The sequence below is a fragment of the Oncorhynchus mykiss genome, chromosome 10 (genome assembly GCF_057628025.1).
Source record: "Oncorhynchus mykiss isolate SJ-2025 chromosome 10, ASM5762802v1, whole genome shotgun sequence".
Lineage (NCBI taxonomy): Eukaryota > Metazoa > Chordata > Actinopteri > Salmoniformes > Salmonidae > Oncorhynchus > Oncorhynchus mykiss.
The window spans coordinates 48,502,124-48,526,374 of record NC_143031.1 but is presented as its reverse complement, the minus strand read 5'-3'; the positions used below and the strand labels follow the sequence as shown (position 1 = coordinate 48,526,374).

Here is a 24,251-nt window from a genome sequence, read left to right as displayed (position 1 = left end):
GGTAATAGCACTGTGGCCACAGTAAGTTTCTCATTTGAATCTGTCAATATTGTTGAATAACTCATACAAATACCAAATAACAGTGTTTTATATCATAAGAAAGTAAATGAGATTTGAGGAAAGAGTTGACCTCACGAGATACTAATACAGTAATGCATTTTATCCTGAGGCTAAGTGTGTGACTTGAAAAGGTTTCCCAACAAACATAACAATGGGTAGCAAAATGAGTGGTCAGTAACAGCTCAGAAGTTGAGAGGTCAGGATCTGAAAGATTACAGTACCACACAGTGCGGCCCTTAATCTATGAAAGTATTGTTAAAATAAAGTACACAATTGTTGATCGAAGTAAGCCATTGTGCTGTGGTATGTATCTGCCATTAGTAATGGCTATCTAGAGGGCCTCCTCATTGACGTGAGGCTCTATTCAATCCGGATCGTGGAAACTCAGCGCTAAAGCTTAATTAAAGGCAATGTTCTCCACGCTGGCGGAGACGGCGCTCACGGTGACCGCTGGATAATGTCAGCTCAATCAGAAATGACCTTGACATTTCTGTGGTCGAGTCTTTAATGCTTCAGCTTGACAGGTTGACTTGAGCCCTTAGAAATGTAAGTAAAATAACATTCTCCTCTCACTACCATTTGACCCTTCATTGGCCCCTCCACAGCGATTGATAAGAGTGGGCTATTATTCACTGCTCTGGCATGTTAACCTTACCCTTGAACCCAGGGCTCGAGGTCCATCTATCGATTGTTGTCAAGGAAGTGCACTGTCCTCTGTGTTGTCATCAATACCATAATCAATTCCAATGCAGGACGTTTATGAGCCTAGTGGTACTTCCTGTTTCATGAGTGACAGTTAGTCCCTTTGGTCTTGACCATGTACAACTCATGATCTTAATCTGATCGCTCTTTTGTTGCTGAGAATCTTCCCCCGCAGAGCGGGAAATGCTAACTTATAGTGTATTCGAGGTCTAAAAAAGCTTCTAAAGTTGTAATTTCCATTTTGAAATGTCAGACTTGATTTGCCCAAACGAAAAATGTATCATCCCCAACAAAAAAATGTCTATTAATTATAATCCATATAATAATTCACTTTTCCTGTTGCTGCAAGATTTTTCTCCTGCTGTAGCAAACTGGCTCAAATTAAGATCTTACATCTGTATGCTTTCTCCACCCTCACTGCACGGAAGGGCTCTCCCCACAGTACTACATTTCTTTATTTCTGTGGCGAATAGACATGCTCTACCAAATAAAATAAAAACAAATGTTTTTTTTTTTGCCAATATTTTATTTTAGTCTGCACAATTTCTCCTGACCCTCTCTGTCTCTTTCTCGGTTTGCGGGCACTCACACTTATAACGCTGTTTGTACTGAGGTCAATCCCATCTCAAGCAGAGCTCTAGAGTTGTGCTCCACTCTGGCGTGATTGGCTACCCCTCCTGCTGAGATGGCCTTGGATTTCAACATGTGAGGAATTACCATCAATATTAATGGCCTCTCAGTCTTTAGCACCACTAGAAGAGGGGTGTATCACTTCCCTAAGGATTCATTGAAGATGATCTAGCTAGCCCATCCATAATGGATGGATGGACATTTTACACCGCCCAGGATATTGTAGTCTCAGTATTAGCACTGATGACAGCGGTTTAACCCTTTCATAGCTGGGGAGGGGCCACTAGTATCAACAAGTGGAAAAGAGGGACAGCATAAGCAAAATCGCATTTCCTTATAAACATTTTATTCAGTGCTTTTTCATTAGAACAACAAATAACAAACTGGAAGAAGGTTCCAGATTAAACGTGTGTCTGTGCTATGGATCATTCACTAGTAGTCTGGTACAGACTGGAACACAGGGTCCAAAACAGATAGATAATAAGAACACTAGACCTACAGTAGTACATCATGCTGTTAGTTCCCAGAGGTCCACAGTCTCCCATGCAATAATAGTGTCAATAAATCAATGCATCAAACCAAATGTTAGACATCAGCATCTATACTGAACAAAAATATAAATGCAACATGTAAAGCGTTGGTCTCGTGTTTTGTGAGCTGAAATAAAAGATCCCTGAAATGTTCCGGCACGCACAACAAAACGCTTCTTTCTCTCAAGTTTTGTGCACATGTTGATTTACATCCCTGTTACTGAGCCTTTCTCCTTTGCCAAGATAATCCATCCACCTGACAGATGTGGCATATCAAGAAGCTGATTAAACAGCATGCGCATTACACAGGTGCACCTTGCGCCAGGGACAATAAAAGGCCACTCTAAAATGTGCCGTTTTGTCACACAACATAATGCCACAGATGCCTCAACTTTTGAGGGAGTGTGCAAGTGGCATGCTGACTGCAGGAATGTCCACCAGAGCTGTTGCCAGAGAATTGAATGTTAATTTCTCTTATGTTGTTTTAGAGAATTTGGCAGTACATCCAAATGGCCTCAAATGCCAGCCCAGGACCCCTACATCCAGGTTCTTCACATGTGGGATCATCTGATCATCAGCCACCCGGACAGGTGATGAAACTGTGGGTTTGCACAAACTGTCAGAAACCGTATCAGGGAAGCTCATCTGCATGCTCGTTTGCCTCACCAGGGTCTTGACATGACTGCAGTTTGGCGTCGTGACCGACTTCAGTGAGCAACTGTTCACCTTCGATGGCCACTGGTACGCTGGAGAAGTGTGCTCTTCACGGATGAGTCCCAGTTTTAACTTTACCGGGCAATTGACAGACAGCATGTCTGGCGTTGTGAGGCTGAGCGGTTTGCTGATGTCAACGTTGTGAACAGAGTGCCCCATGGTGGAGGTGGAGTCACGGTATGGGAAGGCATAAGCTACGGACAACGAACACAATTGCATTTTAACGATGGCAGTTTGAATGCACAGAGATACTGTGACGAGATCCTGAGGCCCATTGTCGTGCCATTCATCCGCCGCCATCACCTCATGTTTCAGCATGATAATGCACAGTCCCATATCACAAAGATCTGTACACAATTCTTGGAAACTGAAAATGTCTGAGTTCTTCCAAGGCCTGCATACTTACCAGACATGTCACGCATTGAGCATGTGTGGGATGCTCTGGATCAACGTGTATGACAGTGTGTTCCAGTTCCCAACAATATTGAGCAACTTCACACAGCCATTGAAGAGGAGTGGGGCAACATTCCACAGGCCACTAACAACAGCCTGGTCAACTATATGTGAAGGAGATGTGTCACGCTGCATGAGGCAAATTGTGGTCACACCAGATACTGACAGTTTTCTTTTTAAATCCATGCCCCTACCTTTTTTTAAAGGTATCTATGACAAACAGACGCACATCTGTATTCCCAGTCATGTGAAATCCATAGATCAGGGCCTAATGAATTCATTTCAGTTGACTGATTTCCATACATGAACTGTAACTCGGTAACATCTTTGAAATTGTTGCAGGTTGCGTTTATATTTTTGTTCAGTGCATTTGGCCCCAGGGAAGGAAAAAACAATGCAGGAGAATACATACAATCATTTTATCTGGACGAGCCCTCCATTTCACTAATAATCCCCACTTGATTGTACATTTTTTAAAAAATGGAGGATTGTGTTATTATCCTTGCACATACACGAAAGCGAGCACGTAATACAAGCACGTAAACAAATGACGAAACACATCTAAATACACTATGAAACTACGTTCATGGGTTTGCTATGTCCCCTAGAATGGAAAAGGAGCCTACTAATGACACAATGCTGTAAAAGGGGTGATATAAGTGGCCTATTCAAACAACAAGATCTCCCAAAACTCAAGAGGTCTCTAGTTAGGCTGTCGGATGTAATAACCCGAAGATGGAAACAGACTCTTCAAATGATATAGATAAACAGAGGAGGGTCTGTGAAAACAAGTCCCTATAAACCACACATTGGCCGTGTCCAATTACCCCTTGTCCTACTCATAGTCTACTTGCGTTCGATAGAAAGTGTTATAGGGTGTCAAATTTCGAAAATGTTATTCGCTTTAAATGCCACGATGTCATAGTCATTTCACGTTTCATCTAGTACGAGTTCGCTACATGCTATTGGGGGGGGGGGAAGAGAAACATATTTTCACACCAACGTGTGCTTGGCAACAGCTGATAATCAGGTAAGGGGAAGAGTTGTACCAAAATGAATGAAGGTTGGAAAGCAACGCAATTCTGCATTAGATGAGGCATTTTCAGTATGAGTGAGCCTAGTATGTTGAAATGTGTTACTTATTGTATACATTTTTTTGCCAAACAGTATGTTGTAAATAGTATGTAGTACGATTAGTCCACAGTTTTTCCGACTTTTTTTTGTCTTCAGCCAAACCAGAGAAACAGGTTTGAGTCTTTGGTACACAGGAACAAATTAACGCAATTGGTATGGCTGGCAAGCAATGTATATGGCAGATAGTCGGACCGATGCAGAAGGCTTGCAGATATGTACAGCTTTCTTGGACTCAAACACCCCAAAAAATAGCTTTTTTTTTAGGAGGCATGGAAGCGACCGATCACGGACCACATAACTACTGGCCAGTAACTCTCCCTCTCAAGACCCTTGGAGAAAGAGATACATGGCTAATACGCTACATATGCTCAAGAATAATCCAAGGAAGAATATATACTCCAGACCAGCAAAATGGTTTAGGCCTTTTGTATCAAAGTTCATAGCAAATTTGACCCACAGAAACCCATGGATTTTTTTCATTGATGATGTCATAGTCTGTCACAGTGGTTTCAGTACACGCTAAGCTAAGCGAATTCCCTCGCTCTCCACCTGATCAGTTGGACGAGGATCAGTTGAGTCTGCTTACTGTACGATTGGGAGAGCCGCCCTCTGCCCGAGACGGACTCCCCACAGCTATGTGGACTGCTCGTTCTGGCTCAGTGTCTTCCCTCCTCCGTTCAGCAAGGCCGACGCACTGCGGCTCTTGGTGGGAGTACCGCTGCCGGAGCGGGAGAACTCGGTCAGGTCATGGAGTGAGGGTTCTCTGTACATGGCAACTGGAAGAGAAAGAGGCAGAGAGGAGCTCACGTTTGGTAAAGATAAAGTCTGGTTATCTGTATTATGCACAGTGTTGGGGAGTAGTAATTACATTTTGCTCCAGCTTGGTGGTAGTTGAACCACATTCAAATATTGGTGGTGTTTACAGAAGTTCAATACTTTGTTTGCCATGTAGCAGTGTAGCTAACTACTGGAACTACGCACTACTTATTTTGCAGAAAGTAAATATGGATAAAGTAGGCCAGAATTTCCTTTCTTTATTGGCATCGAATGTAGTTTGGATGTCGGGAACTACTTTTTCAAAGTAACTTTAGTTAAGTAAACAATGTGTTTCATAAGGGCCGCTTTAGTGCAGCTGAACTTCTGCCGGTGTGAAGTTACCGGTAGCTTGGTAAACTATATTTCCAGAGTAGCTTCCCCAACACTTGATTAAGCTTCTGACAAACATTCTTCCGTAAAACGCCAAAAGAAAATATACTAGGGTGAGTCTTTCTAACGAGCCACTTCAGGGTTCCCACCAACAGACTTCAACACAGACGCACAAAGCCTCGCAGAAAAAGGCCCACTTGCCTTTCAGTGGTTTAGGGATGAAGTGGGCCGCTGGTTTATTCTTCTTCACATGGTTGCCCTTCATGATGACCCCCTCTTTATTGAGGCCAAGGTACCAGGCCCTGCCTGACTGCTGCTGTCTGTAGAGCATGGAGGAGTAGGTCACGTAGTAGTTCTCAAACACCGACTCCTTGAACTTACACTCCGGGGTGAAGTGCTCCTAAAGAGGGGGACAGCGAGGAGAGAGAGACAGGAGGGGGAATGTGTGTATGTGAGAAAATAAATAAAGAGAGAGCGGAAACAGAGATGGACAGACATAGAGAAAGAGAGAGAGAGAGAGAGAGAGAGAGAGAAAGAAAGAAAGAAAGAAAACTCCACCTAGTTTCAGCCATTTCACTCTCACCTAGGCTATCCATTCATATCAAATGCCCAAAGGGGGAGTAAATGACGACAGAAGGGATGGAAACAACTAACTGGAATGAAACACTGACAATCGGCTTGAAAGCGGACACAGAAGACTGAGCTATAATGCAGTTGGGACCAATTACAGTTCTGTGCTTGGGAACCTTTTACGTACAAGTCAGGATAGGCCGGCCACACAGTGCCCGGCAGCACATCTACAATGCGAGTACCTCAGTTGTGACTGGTGAGCTGAATTGAACTCGCTTGCCATACTATGTGAATAAGCCTAGGATGGGAATCTCTGATTTTTGGAGCCACCATGAGCCATCCATCACTCTCACAGCTTGCTCAGATTGTGACTTTTAAACTGCACGCTATGAAAACACTGACTCATACTTTCATTGGTAAAGATTGATGCAAAACCACATTCTGGCACGAGATATCCAGCGACACCAATGTTCATGGTGACCACACACACACACACACACACTCACACACACACACACACACACACACACACACACACACACACACACACACACACACACACACACACACAAATAAGTAAATAAATAAACACACTTAATTAATTAAGTGTTTGAAATTCAATATCCATCCAGATTGCTAAATAACCTTACCAAAGCTAAAACAATAACAACTTGAGAGGGTTAACATTAGCATTGCCATACTCATGTGTCTCCATGGTAACTTGCAGAATACAAACCAGCCCTCTCAACAAGATGCAGGTTACCAATGGGGACATAACAAATGGAACCAACTTGTGTTTTCACAGCAACGAGTGATTATTAGATAGAATTAACATGGCGGTTAAGGTGACTTTCAATGTTATCAACTAGCTCAGTAACACAGGTAATTACTGTACTGTGAAATACAGTGCATTCGGAAAGTATTCAGAACCCTTGACTTTTTCCACATTTTGTTACGTTACAGCCTTATTGTAAAATGTATTAAATTGCTTGTTTCCCTCATCAATCTACACACTATACCCCATAATGACAAAGCAAAAACATTTTTGGGGACATTTTTGCAAATGTATTAAAAATAAAAAACCGAAATATCACATTTACATAAGAATTCAGAGCTTTTACTCAGTACTTTGTTGAAGCACCTTTGGCAGCGATTACAGCCTCGAGTCTTCTTGGGTATGATGCTACAAGCTTGGCACACCTGTATTTGGGGAATTTCTCCCGTTCTTCTCTGCAGATTCCCCTCAAGCTCTGTCAGGTTGGATGGGGAGCGTCTCTGCACAGCTATTTTCAGGTCTCTCCAGAGATGTTCAAGTCCGGGCTCTGGCTGGGCCACTCAAGGACATTCAGAGACTTGTCCCGAAGCCACTTCTGCGTTGTCTTGGCTGTGTGTTTAGGGTTGTTGTCCTGTTGGAAGGTGAACCTTCACCACGTTCTGAGGTCCTGAGTTCTCTGGAGCAGGTTTTCATCAAGGATCTCTCTGTACTTTGCTCCGTTCATCTTTCCCTCAATCCTGACTAGTCTCTCAGTCCCTGCGCTGAAAAACATCCCCACAGCATGATGCTGCCATCACCATGCTTCATCTTAGGGATGGTGCCAGGTTTTCTCCAGACATGACGCTTGGCATTCAGGCCGAATAGTTCAATCAGATCAGAGAATGTTGTTTCTCATGGTCTGAGAGTCCTTTAGGTGCCTTTTGACACACTCCAAGCGGGCTGTCATGTGCATTTTACTGAGGAGTGGCTTCCGTCTGGCTACTCTATCATAAAGGCCTGATTGGTGGAATGCTGCAGAGATGGTTGTCCTTCTGGGAGTTTCTCCCATCTCCACAGAGGAACTCTGGAACTCTGTCAGAGTAACCATCGGGTTCTTGGTCACCTCCCTGACCAAGGCCCTTCTCCCCCGATTGCTCGGGGGTCTGAATACTTTCCGAATGTGCCGCGTGTAGGAGACACAATGTTGTGGTTGGGAAGGAAGGAGACTCACAGAGGTATACAGGAAGCCATCGTTGTTCATGGCCAGGTAGAGTTTGGTCTGAACCCCCTGGATGGCCACAACTCGCAGCCCAACAGGAATGAGGTTGAACACAGCTGCAACGTGGAATACAAAAGAGAGAGGGTGCGTAGTATACTGTATAAGATAAACATTATACTCAATATGCAATAGTGAAAATACAGCTACAGGAAATGTTTGAGCAAAAAAATCAAGCCAACATTTCTTCTTGAATTCGACATAACAATAATCTGAAATCGGCACGAGTTAAAGGCAAAAACACAGTCAAATGCACACAGTCCTACCATGGCTGTTGTCCTCGTCCTTGGTTCCATCGATGGTTCCATCAGCTTGCGTCTGAAGGTAGAAGCCTGTGCGACTGTACAGCTTTGTCACTATCCCCTTGAGCTGGGGCTCTGTGGAGACGACAGGGCAGAATGGGAGAACGGGAGGAGAGGGAAGAGAGGAGGAGAGGAGAGATTGGACACATGCCAAGTCTATAGTCCAACGCTACTCGTTTGCCACGGCTTCACAGTCAGTAGTAAACTTTCCGGGGGAACCTCAGGCATCCCATAGACATCACACTAAGGCACAAACCCAGACAGTGTGATGGGTACCTGGGATCGTGATGGCCGGCCATGCAAAAAAAAGAAGAAAAGAAGCTCATTCACAGGTGCACTAGCTTTCTGGATACGGTGCAATGTATTTTGAATGTAACTCTTGTTTAGATGATAATTTCATGCACAACAGAAGCATGGAAGTGTGAAGGTGTTGTGCACGTATCCGATAATGACACTGAACGTATTGCTGGTGTCTTAAGTGTTCGAGTGAGGAAATGAATTGATGAGTGCATGGACTTGCAGGATCACCAGAGTTTGATGGAATAGGTCGTCAAATAAGGTCTTTCTTATGCTATAACATCATCATTTGGACAGAGGTGCCATTACTCCAAGGTCTTCACGCTTTAAAGTGGGATAGAAGTGGTGCTGTTGACGTTCGTGGTGATGATCAGTGGTGTAGTGAAGGGTATACCGACTTTTCAGCGGGCATTGCGTATACTCACTTCGTAGTCCCCACGATGCGTATCAGAGTAGTGTGGTGGAGGTACGTGCCATTGTCAATTAATAAGGCTAATTGAACAGATCAGAATGTTTATCTTAAAATGTTGGCCAACTATTATTGGTTCACATTTTAGGTGCAGCGGTAGGCCTTATGTGCAAATGTCCCGAAGTGCAATTTGCGGATAAATACTGTTCTAAAAATGCGTACTGCACATGAGCATAAATTTAGGAAGAAGGGAGATCTAAAGATGCAACAACTATCATGGATAGATGACTAGGATAAGATGACTAGGATAATGCCTTTGGCTGCTAGACAATGAAAGAAAGTGGAAAGAAAACCAATAGAACAGGAGAACGCATAATGAGGAAGTCTTTATAAAATACTTGCCTCCATGTTTCTATGGTGGGATTTTGGCTATAGGCTACTTTAAAGCAAGGTAAGACATGCCTCATAATACGAAGTAAAACATCCAGGTTTCAACAATTAAGGAACAGGAAAAAATTAACGATGGCGATGATAGGCCTAACTGGCTTCTGGTAGACGAAAAAGGCTTTCCCATAAACCTTCTCAATTAAATATTAAATAGCTACAAAGTAACCTGGCAGAATGATATCATGATTATTTGCATCAATCCCATTGGCAATTTCTTTGGAAAACTCCATCTTATGTGCTACAGAAACACCACTAACCAAACAACAGTGCTAGGTGCCTGCACACTTGAATTAAAGGGTAACTACACTTAAAAATCTAAAATTCTTAGATTTTCCCCAAACCTCAAAAATGGTCTCCTGATGTGGTTTAAGGTTTGTTATCGACTTAGAACATGAAATGTTGTCGTTTTTTTTCTATTAAAAAAGTGTGACTGTGAGACCAAAAACCTGAAAAATGCTAAACCTGTACATTTCTGACAGCCTCATTTATCTGTTTCAATAGTAGGCCTACCATTAGCCTAATTGCACAGTACGGCTTGGGTTGGCCTGACTGTGAAAGACCAATATGGGATTCATCATTTTAGGTCACTGTTTCTCATAGAATTTTTCACACAGGGCACCTTTCCTTTTTCCGGGCTGCCCGTTTGGGAAATTATTAGCAAAATGAAAGTATACCCACTTCTCCAGGCATCACTACACCGCTGATGATGATGATGGTTATGATAACCGTTTTTTTGTGTTAAGTCGAAAGATCACACCTGGTCGCCTTATTCTCTTCCGTTTCTTAGAGCCAAAGAGTTTGACGCGTGAGAACACGTTCAGCTTGCTCGGTTTCTCACAGGGTCCCCTGTCCCCTGCTTTGCAATTATCCGGACTGCTTGCGCAGCGGCAGGCATTCGCCTTCTCCCGCTCCCTCGCCTGCCTCTTCTGCCGAATGAGGGAGCTGGCGATCGCCGCGGCCATAGCCAGCTTGGCGGCTTGGTGATGACAAAACGTCCCAGGAGAAAATTTGAGATCCTCCGCTCACCAAACAATGAATATTATCCAATGCAGTCTTTGTAGTATTGTTTTTAAGTCAACCAAATAATCCATGGTAGCCTTCAAGTGTGTAATAAAAGCATTATATTAGCCTACACATTTTAATTGTCAAAGCTGGAAAAGAAGATTCTGGATATTCCAAGCAGAAAAACCTTCAGCTGTGAATCAACAGCTAGTCCCTCCAATTCATACATTTGATTTGTTGTTGATCACTGCAGCTTCTCTTGCATGCACACAATGGATGTGATGTGTCCACTCTACGTGAGAAAAATGCAGTCCTCAAATTGTTTTTCAGTCAATGAAACAACTCTTGTCATAGTTGTGTGTGCCATTGATGCAGCAACCACAAGCAATCCTCTCCAATGCCACGTACAGTATGGCTTACGGTAAATAGAACCTGTTAAAGCCATGAGGTATAAAAATCATGTATGTTATGCTGTGAGGAGAGAGAGAGAGAGAGAGAGAGAGAGAGAGAGAGAGAGAGAGAGAGAGAGAGAGAGAGAGAGAGAGAGAGAGGGAGAGAGAGAGAGTCTAGCCTCATTTTGGTGCAGAGGTTCCCCTATTACCGTTCTCCTAGCAGCAGGATATTATGCTGGCTGCAAGAGCACAGGTTTTTATTTTATTTAAAAATAAGAGTCCCCCTGCAAAGACACGCTAAACTTTAGAAATATATATATTTTTAGCACTCTAGTGCAGTACAAATGTTTTTCACTGCATTGCAACCACTTTAGAAGGCTTACACCAATACTGGTACGTTGAAAGCTATTGTGTAGACTATATTTAAAGAAATACACTTTTAATAAAATACAAATATATGTAACTGGAATTACTCAATAGAGTCTGCAAAACTTAAATTGGTCTGGGCAATGGGTTTAATACAGAGTGCTAGTGACTCCTTAATCCACCCTCTCCATACACTGTGTATGAATTACATATTGGCTTATATAGAAAAAGAGATCCAATGTGCCGAGGTAAAAAGGGGGTTGGGATTACTCAGTGTGGTCTGTAGAATCTATGTATGGTGTTATTTCATGAGGAAATGTGATCTAAATACCCAGCAGGACTTTCTAATACAATCAATCCATTGGTCCCCAGCAATTACATATGGGCTTATAGAGAAAGATGCATCATATAGTTTATCTATATATGGTGCCATTTAATGGGGGACTGTGGTCTAAATACCCAGCAGCACTTTCTTCTCTTCCTCCTCAATGCACTGCAATTCATTGATGACGCTGCACTTGAAACACCGAAGACATTTTTGACTGTAGATTTTTTTTTTAAAGTAGAGTACCTGTGTCGTGAAATGTGGGTCTGAAATGTATGAGGACGAACTCTATCAACAGCCCTCAGTAATTCAACTACTTAATAGGAACATTGTAGGTTAAACCGCCTTACAATGATCTGGTGCTATCCGTGGTCCTGAAGTCAATGCCGATATACACGCAGAACTATCAACACTCAAAAAACAAACGCACCTTGCAAACATTTTATTCAAAATGAAAATCGTGTTTATTTACAAGATAAACGTAATGAATATCAACCAGGCTATTAGTACACAGTATAATCACGCTTTCAGAACAGCAATGGACACAATTATTTACAAGTTACAGGCCTTAATGTGTTGCTTACCTAACAAGGTTAGCAGTATACAGTAAATGTCTATTAACTAGTTTTCAAAAACAATAACAGAGAGAAGATCATTTACAATCTATATTATGGTGATTGTCTATGAAGGTCAGCAAATGCATTTTTTCTGAGTTTAAAGTGCATTACGTGAGACAATCCACAATAACAGTCGAAAGAGAAAATATTCTGAGAAGCACTGGAATTGATTTAATAAAACGTGTCAGTTAATTCCCGTTTTAACACACATACATTCATTCATTTCAGTCCCCCGTTTCATAAAATGTTTAGGCTAAAAATGCATGGTCTAACACACTATGATTCGTTTCAATCACTCATTGAATAAATAAATAGAATGAATGATGGGCACTGATATGGAAAATCTATATCGACATCAATTGCATTTTTCGATTCAATATTGATATGTCGGTTTGTAGAATAACACATTGCGACTGTGTTGAATGTTTCTGTATAGTCCAGACAACTGCTTATGGATTTCCCATTGGGCCAGGTGTGTTATGGTGGCATAAACCTACCTAAACTGTTTTAAATACAATGGGAACCCCATCCACAGTTGATGGCCCATCAGCAGGCAACTAAGTATGCTAAGGAACCTGTTTCAGTTTTAGTGGAGGTTTTTAAAGAATGAGAAGCAGCCTGTGAGAAGGTCTGTTGGAGGGCGTTGCGCATGCAGGAAGAGTTATGTAAGCTTTTTTTTACAGAACACTGAAGAATAAACCAATATCACGATACGCCTTGCTCATATCGATATCAAACAATATCGATATCACATCGACTTATCAAAATTGGTGCCCACCACTACATTAAATAAATAACAAATGTATATTGAAATATACTTTCATTATTAAAGGGCAATTAGGACACTTTTCAACCTCACACGCAGGAAGGTAAAGGAACCTCTTTACAAACATATACTGGCTTAGAAGTCTATCCTTTGTTATGGCAAATGTTCATTTTATTCCCCCTGGCATTAAATGCACTGTAAATGGAGAATGTCATGGACTGTGACATTGATGTCTTCATGGCTGAATGAAAATGATGTTGAAAAGTGGTGGGCTTATATTTTGAAGGTTTCCTCATGACCATATAAAAGTGACGCCATAACTTGTGCTGCTGGCAGAATACTAGTGGTGCCATTACTCCTTTCACCTCCCTAACTCTGCGGTATGAATTGCGCAATAGACAGGAGTCTTGTCCAAATTGATTAGGAGAAACAGGTAACTGAATATAAGCATATGACAGGCATGAGACGCTGGTCCAAAAACAATTCAAGAAAACGTTGTGTCGTATAAATCCAGGGATATATATAGATAGCTCTGATGTCGCATATGTCCTCATCGCAAAAATAATCAGGAGAGGGAGGAATGTCCAGTTGAGTGTTTTCTGCTAAGACTAACTTGTTTGCGGCAGATCATGCCTCATTCAGCTCCCTGTCCCCTCTCCAACAGGGATGTGGTCATGTGATATGAATCTGCATAATATACTTTCCAAAAGGTTCATTCAATCGGTGCATTCCCGAAGAGCCGAGGACATAAACCGAGATCTCATCTGTTTCCAGAAGGACTATGGTATGGGTCTTCATCCTGAGGTAAAATCTATCTAACGTTAATGCCGTGCCTGTCTTCACTCAGGTAACAACCACACCCGTCATCAGATTGAAATGCATTTAAATGTAGTTGTGGTTTCGGATTTGGCGCCATATATCCTATAGGTCCTTTCATGTCAATGAAAGTTCGAGGATCAATGAGTGGCGTCTCCTGGTTTTATTTGGATGAATAATTAAAGCATAATCAATCATATTCTTCGATTGAGATTTAATGAGATCTAATGTGAAATAAAATGTCCACGTAGGCTAGTATAACTTTCCCCTATTATAACTTTCTTTGTATTTGGATGAATGATTTCCATAAAATTATAACCCTACTTTAAAGCCCTTTAGTTGCTTGATTCGTGGTATAAATCTAGGTTTATACTAGTGGCACTGTTGTTTTGATTTTCTGTTTACGTTCCTCTGGTGTTCAATTGCCTTCTCTAAGGCCCTTAACACAGATCATTTCTTCAATTGCATCACCTGCAGTTCATAGAGAATCACTCACACTTAGAATGACCTAATTCTTGCCTTCTCGTATCAACAGTAAAATAACAACCTCACCCATACCAACAACAACAGTTAAACTGTGAATAGATAAATGTTTTAACATCACATATCGCAGGAAGACAACAAAATGTCACTTCAGCACCTTGGACAGGGAGCGTCCTTTATAACTTCAGGAAATTGGAACGGGAGTATCACTTAAGACTTCAGTGCCTTGGACAGAGAGCGTCACTTAACTTTAGCACCTTGGACAGCGCAAACGTACACTACTATTTCTATGAAATACCTATTCGATTATATTTGACAGGGAATGTCACTACTATGTCACTATTAGCACCGTGAGCAAAAACGTCACAAGATCAGCACCAGGGACAGGGATGTTACCTCTGAGCTCAGCACAATGGACAGGGACCGTTACTCTAAAATCAGCACCGTAGACAGCACTCATACTCACAACAGGCACTCCAGGAGGGGAAAACTACGTCAACCTATTTCAACCTACAGTATGCCAACAAGAGCATTAGGCTATGTAGGCTCAGTACACTCTTAGAAAGGAAGGTGCTATCTAGAACCTAAAAGGGTTCTGCGGCTGTCCCCATAGGATAACTCTTTGAAGAACACATTTTGGTTCCAAGTAAAAAACCTTTTGGTTCCACATAGAACCTTTTTGTGTTCCATGAAGAACCCTTTTCACAGAGAGTCTACATGGAACCTAAAAGGGTTCTACCTGGAACAAAAAATGGTTCTCCCATGGGGACAGTCGAAGAACCCTTTTGAAATCAATTTTGCTAAGAGTGTGGGCTAGGCCTAATATTTGATTGAATTGAATGGGAAAAGTACGATACTTTTTAGCTAAATCGGGGCCTCCTCCCCCTCCAAAACTCATTTTTTGCTATTTAAAAAAAAAAAACATAAAGATTATTCTATATTTTAACAATAAAACGTATTTAAGTGAGCGTACCTGATGCTGATCTCCGCAGAGGGAAAGTCATGCTTCGCCAAGGAAGAGTCCTTTGTTAATGTTTCAGCAGGACTTTCCGAAGTTTAAACCGACAATTCTCAAAGGCATTCCATCCATTAAATCTGTGCACGTGGTTGTGATAGGATATCATTATAGAGCATTAGTGCAAGGCCATTATTATGACTTTAGAAACGCTCGTTAATGATTTATCCCAAGGTATCGCTGATCGGGGAAAAAAAACATGCATCACTGGGCCACTGTAGCCAACGCTGATGTGCAGGAAGGTAAGGGAACCCCTGTACAAACGTAACATGGCATATACTGGCTTGGAAGTCTATCCTTTGTTATGGCAAATGTTCATTTAATTCCCCCTGGCATTAAATATACTGTAAAGTGTGAATGTTATGGACTATGACATTGATGTCTTCATGGCTGAATTGATCTAAACATCACATAGATCGCAGGTATCCATAACATTGACTACAACACTCCCACAACAGCCGTGGAAATAAAGGGGAAGCCAAGCAATCCACCCCCCTCAAAGATGGATTCTGCACTAGGGGGGAACAGAGCCACTTTCTGCCCCACAGCAGTTGTTATTATTTTATTTTTTTATGAAACAGAGGTGGGGAGCGCTGGGGGAACGTTGCGCATCATGGCAAACAAAATGTACAGTACATACATGCTTCTGTTCTATTGCAAGTGTTCATTTTCTGGAGTAACTTTTGTTGTAATATCGCAAACGAACGTGGCAGTTTCACCATTAAGGATTCCAGCTTTAAAGATTTTACTCGCAACTCATTAAATCCAGAAGTAATAAGGAAGTCTTATTAGGCCTACAGCTCGGGACAGCTCGGGATATGCTCTTTCTTCCTGTTACGACACAGATGGTCGTCATCGTGGTGAACAATAGGCCAACGGTTTTGCATTAGAGAAATGATCAAATGAAAAAAGATATTTCAATAATTAGAATGAGTCATAATTAGTGCGGGGAGTGGGCTATATAGTATATATAAACTACAATCTGTAAGCTGCAGTCATATTTGCGACCCTGTCTATCATTAGGTAACTCTAATAGAAAGTCTAACTGACCACAAACATAAACATTTCCACAGTCATTGGGGGAAAACTTCAAGGTAGACACAATAGCCAGCTTCCCGGAAACTATTTCCATTCATTTCTACCATTAAATCTCTACCATTTAACTTAATCTCAGGGCAGGGGTGTTCTTTTCCAATCCCATTCAGATTCTTTAGTCTACAGATTGTATTTTCAAGGTAGGCTATAAGGACACCAGCATACCAGGTATGCCCTCTTATTTGCAGTATTACAAACTCGTGATAACTTATCTCCGTTGAGTTGTAACTCGTCAAACTGGAACACTCTCCACTAGATGGAGCCAAATGAAAGTAAAATCATTTAGGAGTGAGTGGGGCTCCAGGGTCCATATTCATAAAGTGGGTCAGGATATGAGTACTGATCTAGGATCAGCACTACTACTCTGACACACTTTATGTACAAACAAAAATGTGGTCCAAGACATCATCACCTACTACTTCTCCCATGAAGGAAAAAAAAGCATTGAAGGTTTACTGTGGTGCATCCAGGCTGGGGTTAGGGGGGTTCCAATGCTGGGGAAAAAGCACATCCTAATCCTGTTGAATGACATCAACATGCCATTCAAAGGACAACTGAATTCAAGCAAAGCCCAAAGATGACGCGTATTACGGCAGGGGGACTCAATAATCTCCACCTCCACAGATTGGCTAGAATCCTGCCGTAACCGAACATAATCCAGGGTCTTGCACCGTGGTTATAATATATCCTACCATAAAATGAGTTTGATTGTGCACCAACAATACACATACTGTACACACACACAGTAAGACGTGGATTTATATAACCCTCTCTCACCAGAGACAGCAGAATATCCTGCGAGATCAAGGAAGAATGCCCGTGTCCATTATCTTTTTGCCCGAGCATCTTTCTTCTGGAGGTAATGCACACCATTTGGCCTGGAAAATTGTGACTAGGCACTGCCAGTACTCAGGATGAGTGAATGTGCTGCCAAGACACATGTCGATGGGCTCCTGTCATGTGTAACCCTGTGGCGAAGGAGTTTGGACAGAGGGTTTTTGGTGTAAATGGGATTTAAATGTCTTCAATAAAAGCCTTTTTGATACCTCTACTTTGTCCATACAAAATTTGCTTTGTGTTTTTGGATAAATGATCAGTTGGCATAAATGGATACGTTGAAACGGTAATAATCAGAATCCAAAAATATATGCATGTAGTTAAATTGCGGTGAGTTACATTATCTCCAGCTTCCTACACTTTAATGCTGATGATAAACTGGCAGGATAGATATGTTAGTGTCCACACATGATCAGTGGGCGGTGAGAGACAGCAGTCTTGCAGCCCTAGGGTCTGCTGTGGCTATGGGCAGAGGCAGACCTCCATCTGCCAAATAACAGTCCACAATAATGTGGCTTACGCTGTCACAATTGACAGTCACTTGTGTTCATGTCTAAAGCGTAGAACAGGGCTTTAAAGCACCAATTCATATGGGACAAAAAAATATATAAAAACATTTGTTTATAGAAGATGTTGGAGCCTGAAACACAACACAAAACACCCCTTTGACAGTCCGTCTGGAAAAATCGAGTATGGATGCTGAGCTGAAACATTACCGAAGGGTATCCTTTAAGGAAAAAGGCAATTGAAAGTGGCATCATCTCAACTTCAAATCCTTATGTTATCAACCGTTCTGTTCCTTTGTCTGCACTTTATTTAACCCCCTTAATTCACATGATTTTATAAACGTTAAATTACTTTGTGTCTACAGTCTACACTAACTTAATCCGCTGCAAAAGTCTAAAAATTCAAGATCCTTTGGGGTCCTTAGAAACTGGCTAAATGACATCTAACCTTCTACCAGAGAAAGAGAGAGAGCGAGCAGAGATGTTTTGTTGTACCCTTACCAGATAACTGTTTTGATTTATCCTTACTCTGAGTAGCTACAATTACCTAGTAGCCACCTAGGCTACTATTTAGTAATTCTAGTCATGTGAATGCTATGAATGAACCATTGTTTTTCTAATGTATGAATCTGATGTCATTATGAGAGCTCCTGGTCTAAACCCTGTTAGGTCTACTCCCTGTAGAGGTCTACTCAATGAATTATATATATACTAGATGACTATTAAGGGGCGCTGTGTTGAAGCCACCGTGCCTCCATCTTGGCACTCCCCCACAGTGTAAAAATATTTTGGAACCTAATAGAAATGCATTTATAACGTCTACATTCTTTTTTTGCCACATTTATTCTGTTTCAGACAACTTATTGCAAACTTAAAAATGCAAAAGGGAAAAATATATACAAATATATTTTTTTAGAGATTACTAATTTTACTGTCCCCACTACTACAAAAAAATACTTAAATACATTAACTGGGGAGTGTCAACATGGCCGACCGGTGGCTTCAAAGCCTCTCAATGGCCAATACATAGAATCAGCAATCCAGGGTTCATGTACATCATTTGGTGTACTCCCTGTAGTGAAAGCAGTGAGAACTCGCGGTCTACTACCTCCTTTGTCTCCATGGCAATTTTATTTTCCCAGCTTCCATTGCGGCGTTTCCCGCGGAGATTCTGTTCATGACATAAATATTTGTCCAGAACGCGCACCTCGCAGTGAACCACCATAACCTCTCCGTTACGCACTACAGTTGTCATAACAGACCGGGTGTCTGTCTCTCCTCTCCATGCACACGGCATATTCTGTTTAGCCTACACTGTTTACATTTTTATCCAGTCGTTTCTCCTTGTTATTTGCATATCGTATCGACTGTGTGTAGGTAACCTTGATCATAGTCAAAACCGTTGTGATATTATATTGATGAGGTGCACTGAATTCGTTTAGTTGAAAGATCATTAACCGACTTCATGTTAAACCCCTACATTACAGTGAAAGTCACATAAAGCATTTCTAAAGGCTATACATTCTGTCATTTAGGTAGGCTGATCACTCACCTCTGGTTGCATGTTCCTTTTCCTCCTTTGTCACTTGTTTCGCCGTTTTCGCACTCATAGAGCCGTCTTGGTAAATCGCACAATGAAGCTTCAACCCAGCAGAACAACGCCACACTGGTTCTCCTTCGAATTACAAGAATACGTAAAGCGGTTTCAGATTTTTTTTTGTTATCATCAGGTGGGGCTCTGTGGCACAAAAATACTAAGGATAAGCTACTTGACCGTAAACTACTGGTCGTTTAGCCAGGGAGTTTGCTGACTTGATTTATTGAGAGAGGTAATATATAAAACATAATTTACCATGTGAATTCAGTGTCCAGTAAAACACGTAATCTTAATGTAATATTACAGAAGATAGTTTCAGCATTGTTGTAAACCACATAAAACAGTTCGATACTCAGACCACTCCGCCACGTTTTTACAAGCAAAGCAAAACTGCCATAACCGAGACATACACACATTGATACAAATGATCATATTTCTAAGGTGTCAAATTGATAGCAGGTGATACAAAATGACAAGTGAACGGAGGTAGTTTACCAAGATTGAGTAACCTCCCTCCGTGTCCTTCCACAAGAACCGACAACGCATCCGCCACTCAGTCACACAGGTCCGCGCCTGCGAGACTCTGAAGAACACTATTCAGGGACTCAAGATTCCAAGGAGCCAACTTCACAGTGCAAGTGTCAAGTTGTTTAAAGAGATTTCATTGAAACAAAACAGTCAAAATGAATAAAACGACATTTAAATCATCTGAAATGCATGAATTACTCCCCGTATTTGTATTATTACTCCCAATACAGGCACTAGCCTCTTCCAAAAAGGACTTCAATAACGCGTGACAGCCTAATCATCATCATCATCGTGATCAGAATCATCATCCTCATCGTCATCATCATCATCTGTCATACTTCTTCGTTTTAGGTTGTTGTGATTATCACGACTACGAATGCTTATATAATCACAAGTATATAGTGATAAGCCTACTTAGAACATGTTATTATCTTAGTCTGTCATGATCATTATGACTTTCTGAGGTCCATTTAGTTCTTATACTAACGAACTAATCAAGAGTAACTGGCTCAAAACTACAGCCTACAAGATTGAGGGCAGAGTAGATTGACTGGGGTTATTAGGCATAAGGCCAACTGACTTTTTTTTTAGGGGGGGGGGGGGGGTCTGAGTTATTTTATTGTATTTTTGTTGACAGGACAGAAGAAATGACAGATAAGGAGGCAGATATTAGAGAGGGTTACATAAAGTGGTGAAGGGCACAGACAGTCGGGGGAGTGGGCATATGTGATCCATAGTCCGGACCAGACTTCAGCACATTGATAGGATTTTTCAATTAGATTATTGTGTATAAAATAATATAGGATAGAATCCTATCGGAGTCAAATAGTACTGGTTCCAAAATCTGAGAAGATTTTTCTATTGGATTCTAATTGCATTCTAATTGGATCGTTGTATTTGAATCCTAAAGTATCCTATAGGATTTCAAGTTTTTTTTGTTCTCCTATAGGATTTAAATACATTTTGTTGATGGGAATTGTATATATATTTGTTACATTCTTAAGGATTTTTTTCCTCAAAACATAGCTATACACTAATAGGATTCTGATAGAGGTGATACAAAATCTTACAGCATTGCGAGAATCCTACAGGATCCGTTAGGATGAGCCTACTTTTGATGTCCATGAAAGAAAGCAGTCCAATATGATTCCAATAGCTTTCTGATAGAGCATCCACAATCAATCAATAATTTTTTGTTGGATATTATGTTGCAACAAGATTAAAGTACATTTTCAATGGTAAGCAATTTATTTTTTAAGTGGATCTTTCCATGTCATTTCAGCAAGCCATCTCAGATTGTTCTGAAATCATTTCTGCAGTTAGAAAGAAGACAGGATAAGCTTTCCAGAAGCCATTTATTTTAATTTATAGGATTCATATAATATTAAATAATTATAGTACCTAACATCTGATTTGGACCAAACTTTTTTCTAACAATGAGTAAGACATGAGGAATCCAAATAAGTGGTCAGAAGCTACCCACGGATCCCCCCACACACCATGCCAATCCCACCCCAACGACCAGAATATAGTTTCAGTTTTCTATGTCTGACAAGTAGTATGGTGCTGCGGCTCGGAAGTATTGTTTCTTCATCCTATGCAATGTATTCTCAGTAAATTTGTTATAGTTCCCCCCCCCCCCCCTCCCCCCTCCCCCTGTAGAGTAATTTGCCATTAAAGCAGTTGGGTTTACATCCCATCCTACATCTTGATATTACCAGGCTCGGACTACTAGATGGTGCTGTAAAAATGCTAATGTACCATAGGTACAATTGACTTGCGTTGGATTTGTGTCACAAATGCTAAAAATGTAGCATTTGAAACAGTGGCTAGGTAAACAAAACCAATGCGTGGGTTGCTGTCATACCAGAGGGGTATCCTATGAAGCAAGCTAGACACATTCTAGCTCAACCTTCATCTGTATATTACTCATCCTCTCATTGTTGCCAGCTCCTCAGTAAGGAAAGTAGCTATTGGCTGTCCTAAAAGTCGCTAAATGACTTCATCACAAAATTTGCATAATTGGCCATGTGCATGTAATTGTGATGGACGCTGTAGGACAGAGGAGTAACATCGTGGGAGAGACAGAGAGTGAGTAACAAAACACCCTAAATATGTTTAGAACTACAAATTAACCTTCTTCTTTCGATTCTAGTTTTTTTTTATGTCACAATTCCAACCCTCCTCCTTTATCCGGGCTTGGAACCGGCAAAAGTGACCCAAAAGAGACACTCTGGCGGAGTTACTTAGTTTTTTATTTTGTTTAAAAAAAAAAGTTTTTTTGTTTAGTTTTTTACATTAACATCCCGCCCTGAATGTAAGCCAGGGCGGGATCAGCCAGCAGTGGCTTCCTGCATGTACAATTAATTTGCAGTCTGGACAAGGAGGGGTGAACATCTCCTGCTCTGACTGCAGCTGGGAGGGACTGCTGCGTGAGGACTGGGCCGCCTGTGAGTGCTTTGGGATGGGGCCCACGGCAGCACCCGCTGCTTGTTGAGAAGAGTAAGAACGATACGTGCTTTCACGTCAGAGTCTCCAAAAGTCTCCAATAACATCAGAAAAAGTCGCTAGATTTGTTGCTAGTTGCTTTTTTGAAAATGTGTCGCTAGAGGGCTCTGAATACTCACTAAATATAGTGACAAAGTCGCTAAGTTGTTAACACTGCATCCTCCTGCGCTAACTCTAGCAGGCTAGTAACTGCGCATGCTTGTCGCATATGGCTAGTCAAACGCCGAACTCTTCATTGAGACAATGCTGATACAGCAATCCATGGGCGAGTCAGTGGCACTATTTCCTCTGTGCCGAAATCCAAATGAAAATGAAAATCCATCTTGAAAATTCAGCAGGCTATGGTGTGAAATAGGCTTTTAGAAGTGCCATATTTATTTTATTACTTATCGTTAATGCCGTCTTTGATGTGCTTATCAATTAACAACCACAAGCACCTTTCCCCCCACTCCTATCAATGCAATTGTCACGCCGTGGCCATAGATAGGTTTTTATTCTCTGTTCTGGTTAGGTCAGGGTGTGACTAGGATGGGCATTCTAGTTTCCTTATTTCTATGTTAGTGTGGTTCCCAATCAGAGGCAGCTGTCTATCGTTGTCTCTGATTGGGGATCATATATAAGTTGTCATTTTCCGTTTGGGTTTTGTGGGATGTTGTTTTCTGTTTAGTGTTTTTCTCCTGACAGAACTTGGCGCTTTCGTTTTCACCTTTTGTCATTTTGTTTGAGTGTTTTTTGAACATTAAATCATGAACACTTCCCACGCTGCCCTTTGGTCTCATTCCAATGACAGCCGTTACAGCAATAATGTTATTAAATCATACGAAAGTGTTACCGTGTATGAAGTTTCAAATGCATTCTGTCATTACTAAATGTGTAATGTGACCCCTGGGGCCCCTCAGGGGTCTGTGCTTAGTCCCCTCCTGTACTCACTGTTAACGCACGACTGTGTTGCCGCACACAACTCCAGCACCATCATTAAGTTTGCAGACAACACGTGGTAGGCCTGATCACCGACAACGATGAGACAGCCTACAAGGAGGAGGTCAGAGACCTGGCAGTGTGGTGGCAGGACAACAACCTCTCCTTCAATGTGATCAAGACAAAGGAGATGATTGTGGACTACAAGAAACAAAGGGCCAAGCACGCCCACATCCACATCGACAGGGTTGTAGTGGAGCAGGTTGAGAGCTTCAAGTTCCTCGGTGTCCACATCACTAAGGTATTATCATGGTCCACACACACCAACACAGTCATGAAGAGGGTACGACAATGCCTCTTCCCCCTCAGGAGGCTGAAAAGATTTGGCATGGGCCCTCAGATCCTCAAAAAGTTATACAGCTGCACCATTGAGAGCATCTTACTTGCTGCATCACCGCTTGGTATGACAACTGCTTGGCATCCAACAACAAGACGCTACAGAGGGAGGGTATTGCTTACGGCCCAGTACATCACTGGGGCCAAGCTCCCTGCCATCCAGGACATCTATACCAGGCGGTGTCAGAGGAAGGCCCTAAAAATGGTCAAAGACTCTCTGACACCATACGGCAGCTTCTACCCCCAAGCCATAAGACTGCTAAATAGTTAGTCCGGGTAGCTATTGCTTAACTACTTAGCTATCTGCATTGAATCTTTTTGATAACTCTTTTGACTCATCACATATGCTGCTGGTCCTGTTGCCTAGTCACTTTATCCCTACCTACAGTATATGTACATATCTACCTCAATTACCTCTCACCCCTGCACATTGACTCGGTACTGATGCACCGTGTATATAGTCAAGTCTTAGTTAATCATTGTGTATTTATTTACTCATTGTGTAACTACATAAAACATTTTCCTTTAAGTATTTTCTTAGAGAGTACTAATGTTACTGTCCCCACTATAACACAAATATACCTAAATAGATGTCATTTTGTCCTTGAAACATTTAATTCCATTAATTCCTATGGAGGACTGCTCCTACTGGGTAGTGTC

General features: G+C 41.6%; 1 protein-coding gene across 3 annotated transcripts; it reads right to left on the bottom strand.

Annotated features, from left to right (window-relative positions):
- Nucleotides 1-1,716: 1,716 nt before the first annotated feature.
- LOC110534145 (fibroblast growth factor 13) lies at nucleotides 1,717-20,072 on the bottom strand. Of its 3 annotated transcripts, XM_021618850.3 has the most exons (6): nucleotides 19,737-20,072; nucleotides 19,197-19,319; nucleotides 8,236-8,346; nucleotides 7,925-8,028; nucleotides 5,571-5,769; nucleotides 1,717-4,999 (listed from the first exon to the last, which is right to left on the bottom strand). In XM_021618850.3, exons 2-6 carry the CDS (start codon nucleotides 19,252-19,254, stop codon nucleotides 4,857-4,859), a joined length of 615 nt encoding a protein of 204 aa, XP_021474525.1. In that variant the 5' UTR covers nucleotides 19,255-19,319; nucleotides 19,737-20,072; the 3' UTR covers nucleotides 1,717-4,856. The 3 variants fall into 3 exon arrangements, with proteins under 3 accessions (XP_021474525.1, XP_021474524.1, XP_090043077.1); XM_021618849.3 differs by lacking the exons at nucleotides 19,197-19,319; nucleotides 19,737-20,072 and adding an exon at nucleotides 10,182-11,025; XM_090186951.1 differs by lacking the exons at nucleotides 7,925-8,028; nucleotides 19,737-20,072 and having other exon boundaries at nucleotides 19,197-19,312.
- Nucleotides 20,073-24,251: the final 4,179 nt, after the last annotated feature.